Below are 12,421 nucleotides of genomic sequence, written 5' to 3' on the forward strand. Positions count from 1 at the left end.
TTGGCGAAACACGTAGAGATACAAGTCATTTCCGAGTGGCGATAAGAATATGTAATCCCGTTTTAGAAAACGTAGATGAACTTGCGATATCGAAGCATACGACCTTGAAAAAATTGTTTGCCATGATATTCAAAAGACGTGTAAATTTTAAGTGGGACACTCTATAGAAACCGAGGCTCGATATATCGCTATGCGTCGTGGGTTCAACAGTCGACGACGACACTACTACAAAGTAAACTGTGTTTCACGCATACGTGTAGACAGAATTCGACTGTGTAGAACAAAAGTTTTTTGCGAAAATCTCGGAAACTATTAAATAACCGAAGCTGAAATTTTATAATTATGATCTACACCCCCTCCACGTATATCCTTTCTTTCTATCATCGAAAGTAACGGTGATATTTAACGCAGTCGAGTACTGAATTTATTGTACTCAAGGTCATTCGAAGGTCGTGATACGTATCATTGGATTGATTTTGACTTTCTACTGTTACGCCACGGTGATAAAAATATGTAGTTTCGTTTATAAAAGATATCGAACGATATGACGTTGAGGAAAGATTTATCGCGTGCCAGAATATTTGCCAATTTTGCAATCACTGAAAGTAGGCGAGTTATTCAGGTGGCCTGTTTTATACGGTTCACCTTGTATAAGTTTGTAGATTTGAAAGGGCGATTAATGAATTTCTCGTTCTTAATATCATACTAAGATATAACGTTTAAATATATCGCCGCGATGTGTTCAGCGACTTTAATTTCATTCAGTCCGTAAATGTAGGCTAATTATTCTACGCTGTTTCACGGCAACCCACAATTTTTTCCAACGAACAATATAATTTCTTTTTTTTTTTGTTGCAGATGGCTGTCGGGAAGAATATCCAATTAATCCTCGTCATCCTTTCTTCGACGTCCGTCATTTCGCACTCTCGCGTGGCTCAAGGCACAGGTAACAATTATATTGCGTAACTAGTACAAGACTATAAATCGAAAACGAAAGATTCATGGTTGCATAGATACACGGGATGATGACAATGGCACTGAACGTTCTTTTACTATAAATTCAGTTTTTAATAAAATTCAAAAAAATAAAGAATTCTATTTTTTTTAAATAACGAATCTCATTAAACCTTATCTCATTATACATTGTCTCCTTTTTTGCCATGTAATTGTTGTTTGATAAATTTTTATCTAATTATAATTTCTAAATTAATCAATGGGCTAGAATTGTACCACTCTGTATGCATTACAACCCTGTTTAGATAACTCTTAACAGAATAGTTTAATTGCGCGGTACCTTGAGGCTACGTATACATTGTACTATGGAATATGCAGATAACCTTTGACTTTTAAGTTTCCATGGAAAAGTTCCGTTCGATTTCCAGTTCGAGGTTAGGGGTAGATAAATCTTTCTTCCACCGAGGCGACGTTTACAACCCTTATTCAATGCGCAACAAAGTAATAGCATGACAACAAAAATATACTAATTTAACTTTGCAAACAATAACAACGCAAAAATTAAAGTATCGCTGCTATGATAGATGCTTTTATCTTTTCATAATATTATTTCTATTTATAGCTATCTTTGTCTTTTTCAGTCTATTTCTTTCCTTCAACCGTTAGGTGTAAAAAACATACACTTATTTTTATATACAATCAATAAAAATATTTCACAATCTCTTTCAATTAACTTTGATTAATTACGTTGTTCTATTTCAAATCACTTGTGTGATTCGAATCATATATACAAATATCAACAAATTGAATATTAAATATCTTTGTAAATAATGAGCATTTACAAACAAACTTGAACATGTCTGCTTGTTTATTTGGTATCGTAAAAAAAAGATAAAATCAATGGTTCCCCAGGCGAGACTTCTTCTCGTCAATGGCGGATATAAAGACTACGCGGGGTTGAGCCACTACTGCCCTATTAACTAAATACTGAAAAATCATCGAAACTAATGTTTCTAGTTCCATCTCTATTTATAATTTGCCAGTACCCTTTGAACTCTTCTAGATCCACCACTCTATAATATATTATAAAAAGTATACTACAGAAACGTATAAAAAAAGTATTTTTTCCAACACAAGACGAATCGATACTGTCCGCACCACCGTACGCTTCTCAACGTAGAACGAAGAAAATGTCGGGGGTCAATGAAAAGTTCCGTTCGCGTGGAACTCCGCGTTCCAGCGTCCGGCTCGTCGCGTACGTATTATTTACACTTCTTCGGAAGAGTGTTCCAACCAATACTTTGTCGACTTTGAATTATTTGCCGATACCGTAATTCCGTGTGCCAACACATTCGACGAACGCAGGTTTCCACGTGTGCTTCCCGACCGATGGTTCCCAGAATCCGTGAATGGCGGTCATTTTGCAAACGATCTACGTGTCGTCCAAGTTTCACGTTTGAATAGCACGGCGCGCATGCGCCACGCACACGGGCACGCGGGGATTTTCAGAATCCCGCGAACCAACACTGACACCGAATTCCACTTACATCTCTCGCTTCCTTTCGAAAGTCGCGAATTCCACCGGTCGCATTTACACGCGCGCATCTCATTCCGCGGGCCGCGTTCCCAATGCGCGACAGCAAAATTCAAATAATTCCATCAATGACACACATACTAGCGATTCGCGTTCTGAATTCGAACCGAGTCCGTCCTGCTCGCGGGAATTTCACGCGTACAAGACCCAACGCATCGATATCATACGCGCGGGTTCACCGAACCAGACGCAAACCGTTGAGTCGCCCAATGGCGACCATCGTTAATCCTTTAATCGTCCGTCAGGTCTCTCAAATTGTCCAGGAAAACAAAACTTCGTTTCCAGACAATCGGAAACAAGCACACAATTTGTCATCGAACTTGTTCTTATACACTCTAACATCTAATCTTGAGAATTAATTTTTTTACGCCTCCGCAATTTGTAGAGTGAAAGAAAATTTACTATCGTAAGTTATGCCTACGTTGCACATATAGTCACTAGATATTAATAGATTATCACCGAATATATGAGAGTATGTACATATAAATACGTCGACTATGGATGATTGGAAATATCGAGATCAAATTGTTTACATACCGTATTAGTTTGTACGACGTCGTTAATTCTAAGATATAGTTTAAGTAGACGTTTGACATTGGTTAAATTGATAGACTTGAAAATACGCTTTTATATAATGGGTTAAGTTCAGCGAAAGAATGACAGACTTTTTAAATTATAGACAGCAAGTCAATGTGAAGTCTACGACTATGTCTCGGTTATCCCTGTCCAATGATGAGGGTTTATACCTAAGTTCCAAAGCCACGTATTTCATTCTAGAAATGAAAGTTCAAAATAATTAAGTTCTATGGTACGTATTTCGATCTAAAGCCCGGCCCACACTCGTTTGTTTGAATACGGTCGATCGAGTCTTGACGGATCAAGCATAACGTCGTCCGTAGCGATTTCTTCCGTCGAAACAAATGTTCGCATTTTTTAAATCGTGTCAGCCCGCGTGAAAGTCGCGAAATCGAACGAATTCCTTGGAAAATATACGAGTGACCTCCTAAGTAAAAAAAGGATAACGAAGCGTAATGTGTACGAGGAAAATTCAAAATCAAAGAGTCGACGTTATCCACGGTGTAATCTGACGTAAAACGAAAGCCCGTAAAAAAAAACGAAGAAAAATATCTGGAACGCCGGAAGGATTCTGACAAGCACTACGGACGATGAATGGAGTAGGTCATTCTATCGGTAGTATGTAGGCATATGAGAAGGCACGTGAAAAGCCTACATGCTTGCTCGCCTATGCCTTAGTCACCTGAGCAGAACCGATCACGCTAAATATTCGCCGTTACAACTATAAAAACGTCAAGAAATATTCAAATATCATATTTATTTGCACCGACGAGTGGACACGTTCTCGCATAAATAAAAAAAAGATAACGATAGAGTTTTTGAACGATAGCTCACGTTACGAGTCTTAACAGTCCCCTTAACTTTTTGGTTTGCCTTTATATTCTGCTTATTTTTAAGTCAAACGAAGAATTTTACCCTTACTTATGTATTTACATCTTCTTCTAATTGTTCGACGCGTTTTCTAAATATCCTCGTTGAAGAAATTGTTTTTTTATTGAATAAACAGTCTGTAAACAGTAATTCCTCATTCGTTAAGCCATCGATTATGATGTGTGTAATTAACTACTGAAGCTATACAGTATGTTTCCTTTTTCTCTTTCGAGAGCTAGCGAATCTCTACTAAAACGTTCCCGAATTTTCAAGGTCCGGATGACCACAGTTTGAGAAACTCGGTTTTGTAGTATTTCTCCGGTTTTTGCGAACTTGCAACCGTCTGAATACAGAATTCGGAACAACTGTTCCCAATTCGTACGACTGTGTGACGCCAACTGGACGAATACTAATCGGAGTTGGTCTCCGCGATCGTCCAGTACTCGTTTCGTTTTCAACTCGTTTATCGTGAACCGTTGTAAACTCAGGACTAATTGCAGCCGCGTACCTCGACTGGAATAATAAATACTCATCGTTTCGGTGAACCGCTAATCGTACGGAATTAAATTAACCGTCCAATAATTTGAAGGTCATCGTGTAAGTAATTTATTTATTTTACTGACAAGGAGCGAGGCGTTTACAGAACGACATAAGATATAATAGTAAGGTAACAATAATGGTACTTTTCACCGATGGTAGAATTCAATGACTCTGAGGACCCAAAAAGTGAGCCAACTTTAGTAGAATATATGTTAACTTTGTTATAGATACGCTTGCTGTAAACAAAATTGAAATACAACGCATAATACGTATCGATATGATATAATTGACGGCCACAAAAATTTCTAGCAGGCATGTTAAAATTGATGATAAGATAAATGTACGATAAAATAATTTAGAAGTATAAATAGAGATATAAAATCGGAAATTGTTCCGTTGTACTTGAATGTCAACAACAGGAATTAAATGAAACGTTTAAACATTTACGATTAAATTAAATAGTTACGATGAAAAAGACATCACAAAAAATAGACAATTAGAGGATGCTTAGTTTAGTCCAACTTTGTCAATACTAAAAATTAATTATTAACTCTCTGGGACAATTAATATTAATAGTTAACATTGTCAAAGAACCGTGAAAATCGAAAATGCACAGAAAACAAAAGTTGAAAGTAAATTAATTAGCCTTTGAATAGATGGTGCAATGCAGATAATTAAATTCTCTATTAAAATAAATTTGCAAACATTGATACACGCCTAAGTACGTAAAAACATCCCGAAAGTATTACGAAAGTAAAACGAATTTTTGTTTGTATCCCATTATTGTTATTTTATTCTATCCGACCATCCACATTTTCATCCGTATCAGCAATATAAATTATTTATAATCAATTTTGAACGGATTAACCGACTCGTTTACCGCTTAGGAATGTCTGTTACCATGGATTCCGCTGCCTCGCGTTGGAAACTCGGGGGTTTTCGCTCCGATTGAGCACCGATTACAATCCATTCGCTTCGCGAAAGATAATCTAGTCACGAACTTTGTTAACGCCGACTTACTATTTCTTTTCTTTGTTTTCTTTACAGGCAGACGATTATTCGGTGGATACAGAATAGTGCCGAAAGCATGCCAGCCGTCTATCCCGTCGCGAGTGAAATCGAACGAGCCCGCGATATGCATGTTCAACTACGAGTGCTCGCGTCGAAACGGACAAGTTGTCGGCGCGTGTATGGACGGTTTCCTCTTCGGCGCGTGCTGTCAGCTGCCGTCGAAAACATCAACCGTCGACAATCTCGAGAAGATACCAGACGCGGATGAAATATTCAACGTGCACGAGATCGATCACGTCCCAGATATTCCTATACTATTAAATTCCGACGGGACGCCCCTCGGTATGACGATACCACAGGACAACGCCGTGAAGACCGAGGCGTCGAACCGTCCGAGCAACCACGGTACAACGTACACGAAAGTTTCGATCTTCGACGCGCCATCGACCACCGCGAGACCGTCTTTCGGCACGTCTCACGTGATGGACAGCATCGAGAACGCTGAAAAGCCACAACTGCCCGTCCAACCGGACATAAGTCACCTGGGGGAGGATTTCCCGGCCCTTCTGGGTCAACAAAACATTTTGGACGACCTGAGCCTACCGAATCTGTTGAGTCACTCCGACGCGAACAACGACGTACAGAATCACCAAGATACGTCCGCCGTAAATCCGGTTACCACTCTGCTCAGCCCTGATCAGATACTACAGATAGCCGATCCGGTCGATCAGCTGCCAGCCCTGTTCTCTCAGGGACTGGGTCAAAGCGATCACGTTTCGGCCGACACGATACTGTTGAACGAGAATGGAACCGCGCTGAACGAGACGCATAACCCGGACGATTTGTTCAAGCCCGGCGTCGAATCGAGCACCGAGAGAAAGCGAGTGACCGATGCTCCGACTACCACACAGAAACCAAAACCGACCGACGATGCACCGACCATGGGAACCAGAAAGAAACCAGCGCACGGTACCACTCAGTGGGTGAAGTTTCCCGAGTATCCTGGATCCTCCGTGACAAACGGAGTGTCGTCCAGCCTCGACGGGCAGAAGATCAGCACCTCGTCGATGACGAAATCTCCGTTCGTCACGCAGATGTACGCCAACACGCAGAGACTCACTACTGCTCCTCCCGTTTCCGAGACGGTGTTCGATAATTTTGAAAAGATCGGAACGATCGAGGAAAGAGTGTCGACGAAGAACGTGCAGGCGCTCGATTGGACCGACGAGAAAACGACCACGCCGATGACCACGCTGAGCGACAAGAAGGACGATCTGATCAGAGTGCCGACGATCACTTACGACACACCGTCCGGTATCAAGAAGAACGACATGGTGGATAAAGAGGAGCTGGCGATCAACCACATAATTTCTATTCTCAACGACACGAAACCGGGCTCGGGGACCACCATTCAGACTCCGAATTCGTCCATCAACAAATGGGTCAGCATCGACGAGACCTCGAAACCGTCCTTGGTCAGAATTTCGTCGACGAAACCAGCTGTTCCCGGACCCACCACTGCTCAGTCCTTCCCTTATATATTCTACAAACCGGTGCAAACGTCTAACTATTACAACTACGAAACGGTCCCCACGGAAACGACGTATCCATCGCACTCGACCTCTAATTCGTATTCTTCGAGGCCATCGACACAGTCGAGTTTCACCAGTACCAGCAATTACGGTTACTCCACCAAAACAACTACGAACCCTCCAGCGCCGACGTTGATAGTTCTGGGCCCGCTGGAGACAGAGTTTGCCGAAACATCGCAGAAACCCGTCACGAGGAAGCCAACGGAAGCTGTCAGACCCACAGCGGCGGCTACCAGACCCACCATCGGATCGACGAGACCCAGTCCGCTCACTACGAGAAAACCTAGCGTTTCTACGACCATAACTCACAATATCAGCACGGTAATTTCGAACGTGGCCACCAGCAACGTCGTCTCGACGAGTTTCTTCAGCGTGAACCTCAAGGACGGCACGACGTCCAAGCCGACCGTGAGCAACGACTACAGTACGCAGACTGTGATTTCCGAGAATAATTTCGAACAGAACTTTGAGAAAGCGTCGACCAGAAGACCCACGATTTGGACCACTTTGGCTCCGTGGTCCGACAAACCGAGTTTCTATTTGAAACCATCGACACCCTCGTTCGTCTTTCCAGACGAGAATCTGACACCCGTCAACACTATAGTCGCCAATAAAGATCCCAGCTTTTCGCCGACCTCGGGTTTCAAACAGACAACGCCTGCTCCTCACTGCGAGGACGACACGCCCGCTCCCGACGACCTGATCAATTTCCCGCCGGTTCGAAATCCAAATTTGAACATCTCCACGCCGATCTCGCAACAGGAGAAACCGACCATCGTCGAGACCTTTAACAACACTGGCTATCCGGAGATCGAGATCATGGGCGAGAACGATATTCCGACGCCCACCTTTATCGAGGACGACGTCTTGACGAACAAAGTCGACACCTTCGTGAACAAGATCGTCCAATCCCTGCAAGGGAACTTCCAGGTATCCTTATCAGCTCCTTTTACGTCGTAACAGGAAGTTAGAAACTGGGCAACTTGAAACGTAACATAACTCTTTTAAATTAAGGACCTCCGTTTACTTCCCACGCAACTAGGAAAAGGTATAATGATTCTTAAAATGAACCCCATACGTGACTCGTAAATTGAACATTTCTATCTCTTCCCACTTGGGGAATCCCCCTTCGAGCCAGTAAAGTGGTTTGTGTTGGAATTCGCCGATATATAAGAATCATTACTGTATCTCTAAAACGGTTAAAGTTAGAAAATCTATTGTTTCTTAATTCCTTGAGACATACAGATGCATACTATGTAAAAACATTGTCACTTCGTTTACTTTTCTAGGATCTCAAAGACATCGTTTACAGTCGCGTAAACGCAACGTCGGCTACGCCGTCCACGGTGACGAAAAGACCAGTCAGCACCACGAAGAAACCCATACGAAGACCTGCAACGACGTCGAAACCGTCGCAGAGTACAACGCGGAGGCCGGTGACCACGAAGAGGCCAACGAATCGTCCGACGCCGTCGAAACCATCGGCGACGGAGAAACCAGGTCGTCCTGCGAAACCGACCACTTTGAAACCGAAACCGACCGCTACGTCCAGCATCACCACGAAGAAACCCCAGGCGACGACGAAACGGCCCAGGCCGACCAGAAGGCCAACCACAACGCCGGCTACGAGCACGGAAGCAATTGTTGCCGAAGAAGAAGTAACCAGTCTTTCGACCTCGGTTGAAACTACCACGAGCTCGCCACCGCCACCGACCGATTTGCGTTCGCGTAAGTGTCCGTGATTTTACCCCGGTTACCGGAAATACTGTTCCCCACGTGAAACGCTATTTCGTTTTGCAGAGTGTGGCGTGAGGCCTCTGATCAGAGAAGGGAAAATAGTCGGCGGCAAAGCGGCGTTGTTCGGCAAATGGCCGTGGCAAGTTTTGATTCGCGAAGCCACGTGGCTCGGCCTGTTCACGAAAAATAAGTGCGGCGGGGTTCTCATCACGGACAAATACGTCGTCACTGCGGCTCACTGTCAACCAGGGTAGGGGACGCTTCTTTTTGCAATACCGATATTTCATTTTTTAACGGTTCGAAGGAAGTGGTTTCTAAACTTTTTGAAAGATGTATTCTTCGTGAAAAAACAAGTCGACAAGGAAGAATAACATTTCTTACTGTTAATACTAACACTGTTTTTTAGTACATTGACATTTTTTAATTGTTTAACATTGAGCAATGTATAGAGAACAAAGTAGACTTGACAAAACGTATCTATAAGTCTAGGGTGCAGAAATTCTTTTTTTTTTTTCAATGTAACATCTTGCGAAAAGTTTGAGAACCAGTGATTTAAATTAGCCGTCCTAACGAAATTTGTACAGATTCTTGGCAACCCTCGTGGCCGTTTTTGGAGAATTCGATCTATCCGGGGAATTGGAAAAGAAACGCAGCGTCACGAGGAACGTACGACGCGTGATCGTCAACAGAGGTTACGATCCCGCGACGTTCGAAAACGATCTGGCCCTTCTGGAGTTAGAGTCACCGGTGCAATTCGACGAGCACATCGTGCCGATTTGTATGCCCGAAGATGGCATAGATTATACCGGCAGAATGGCCACGGTTACAGGTTGGGGACGGCTGAAGTACAGTAAGTACCACATTTTATTCTCTCTAACAGTACGTCGAGCATATGTTCGCAAACGACCTTAAGTGTTCTGACATGGCGGCAATTTGCAGACGGCGGAGTACCATCCATGCTACAAGAAGTCCAAGTGCCCATAATAAAGAATTCTGTTTGTCAAGAGATGTTCCAGTCGGGTGGGCATTCCAAACTGATTCTCGACAGTTTCTTGTGCGCTGGATACGCCACTGGGGAAAGGGATTCCTGCGAGGTATAATTTTTTCTACGATTTAATTACCCAACAACCATTAAAATATTTCCCTATTTCTCTTCATTTTGCAATTGATTTCTTTCGCAAATAAGAAGTGTAATCTCTCAATAGAGAGTTGCATACTTATGTAGAATCATGTTATTCCTTAATTTGGATTCATGATTTACAAGCATTCATCGTTAAAGTGTCAAATAATGAAGGTTCTGCTCTATTTCTGTTTTTCTCTTTCCTTCCGTGCACTGCGTTAAGTTTCGGACAATTTGTTACCAGGGTGACAGTGGTGGACCACTGGTAATGCAACGACCAGATGGAAGATGGTTTTTGGTGGGCACTGTATCTCACGGAATAAAGTGTGCCGCACCCTACCTACCCGGTGTCTACATGAGAACAACTTTCTTCAAACCCTGGCTGCAGGGTGTCACCGGACTCAGGGGAACAGGGAATTGAACGTTCCTTGGAAAAACACGACGAGGCATCGACGATTCCGTGCCACTTGTATAAATGTACAAAGGAAGACTAATTTATTTCCTTCGGTGTAGATTGAGGAATATCGATTAAGAGACTAAAAAACAATACGAACGCATCTCGAATGCTATTTAGAACTTTGAATAATTTTCATCCGCCATTCAAGCAAACCTTGAAACGAATCAATTTCCGTAAAGAAGACTACAGAGATTGGCAAAACTTTATTCGAATGATATGTGACGAATACAAATGACTCACATCGGATTATTTGATTTTTACTGAATAAATAACGAATCGAGCTATTTAACTTATATTCGTTATTCGACATGATTTATGTACAACTTGTCCCGTTTCTGATACACTAAAGAATACGATTGTAAATTATTTAAACTTCGAAATAGTATCGTGATTTGGTACTCTGCGGCGAGTACTTTCGAAAAATTCTAATCGATATACGAGAAACTAATGCGTATTTACATGTATATCCAAGCATTGAACGTGCTGTGTGTTCCGTGTACATATACGTGAGTGCGCTTCAGGCGTACTATATGTATACAATAACGAGTTGCTTATTTATTTCGTTGTTAGATGTTATTTATTAAACTCATTTTTATACAAGATAACGGTGTTTCTTTGTTCCCCGAACGATATGAAAACGGAAACAAATAAAAACTTTCCATATTTTGCGCGGGAAATGAATACGAACTTTCAAGTGGACGATACAAATCTTTGAACGACCAATCCACTCACCTGTGGAACAACTAGCTACCTGTGCGTGTTAATGTTACAAAGTTCAGCCAACGTGAACGTAGTTTCTTAGAAATCTTGAACCTGTTACGTCTGTTAGCACGCGACAGTTAATCCTAAGTAATGCAGCTATCCGGTACAGTATATACATTTTTTTATTTATGCGAGCAGGGAAAAAGGGTCACCATAATCTGGAAAACTCGAACAGGTTGCTGATGTACGGCGTACACGCAGAAAATAAGCACCAGACAACGTCGACTTCATTAGTCGCGAGCACGTTACGGGTACACGATTTTATTCCGTCGTTCTCGCACAGCCCCGCGTTGCGTTTAAATCTTGATTTCCACTTCGGTTCTTCCCATTGAGAAAACGAGACTAAATAAATCACGCGACCGCGCGTAATAAATAGATGTTACGCGTGCAAAGTAAAGGGCACGCTCTGGCATTTCCAGGTGTTTGTGCACTTACGACCCTCGTCAGGGTAGCTGGATTCTCGAGAAATCACTCGGAACGCGTGTCTGTCGGAAGCGAGTGAACCGTACTTCAGCGTCAGCATTTCGCGAAAGTAAACAAGATTTATGTGAAGCTAACCGTTACCCGCGACTCTGACACCTTTTTTTAGTTCTAAAACTTGAAAGTATTATCAATCGTCATATTCGTTGCTCGTCAATTATTACTTAAACGGTTTAAATATTTATTATTGTTCGTTATGATATCGATAAAAATTAGTTCATTAGGGTTATTTTCGAGGACACCTGAACGCCTTACGGCCTAAACTAAATACTATAATACATCCATCATCGACACCGACGATAACGTTCCTACCTGATTCTAGAGGCTAAAATAAGACGAAAATCAAGAATATCAATTTCTTCATTGAGGCTTCGTTAAAAAGTTATTAAAAAATAAAATTACAAAATTTTAAATCATTCTGAAAAAATTATTTTAAGTTGCAGGGGTCAATTGCAATCATTTTTGGTCAATAGACATACCCCCGAAATCCTACACACATTCGAGTGAAAAAATTCGAGTACGTGAAATTTTTGGGCGAAATTAAAAAATTTCAAATCGTTCTAAAAAAATTATTTTCAGTCGCAGGGGTCAATTACAATAATTTTTGGTGAATATACATACCTCCAAAATCCTACGCACTTTCGAGAAAAAAATTCGAGTACATGAAATTTTTGGGCGAAATTAAAAAATTTCAAATCGTTCTGGAAAAATTATTTTTGATTGCGTGG

The 12,421-nt window shown here is 41.8% G+C and overlaps 1 protein-coding gene across 1 annotated transcript; it reads left to right on the top strand.

Annotated features, from left to right (window-relative positions):
* Positions 1 to 858: 858 nt before the first annotated feature.
* On the top strand, positions 859 to 10,415 carry LOC122404786 (serine protease filzig-like). Its single transcript, XM_043409011.1, has 7 exons — positions 859 to 946; positions 5,582 to 8,067; positions 8,427 to 8,865; positions 8,938 to 9,124; positions 9,459 to 9,724; positions 9,814 to 9,968; positions 10,239 to 10,415. The coding sequence occupies exons 1-7, from the start codon at positions 859 to 861 to the stop codon at positions 10,413 to 10,415; spliced, it is 3,798 nt and encodes a 1,265-aa protein (XP_043264946.1).
* The last annotated feature ends 2,006 nt before the right edge of the window (positions 10,416 to 12,421 follow it).

This window comes from Colletes gigas, unplaced genomic scaffold (genome assembly GCF_013123115.1).
Source record: "Colletes gigas isolate AHSC1104 unplaced genomic scaffold, ASM1312311v1 Colletes_gigas_Sc00003, whole genome shotgun sequence".
NCBI lineage: Eukaryota > Metazoa > Arthropoda > Insecta > Hymenoptera > Colletidae > Colletes > Colletes gigas.

Coding starts and splice junctions, on each gene's coding strand:
- LOC122404786 (XM_043409011.1), top strand. CDS start 859: ATGGCTGTCGGGAAGAATATCCAATTAATCCTCGTCATCCTTTCTTCG. Junction 9,725..9,813: donor TTGGGGACGGCTGAAGTACA/GTAAGTACCACA, acceptor GGCAATTTGCAG/ACGGCGGAGTACCATCCATG. Junction 9,969..10,238: donor GGGAAAGGGATTCCTGCGAG/GTATAATTTTTT, acceptor ATTTGTTACCAG/GGTGACAGTGGTGGACCACT.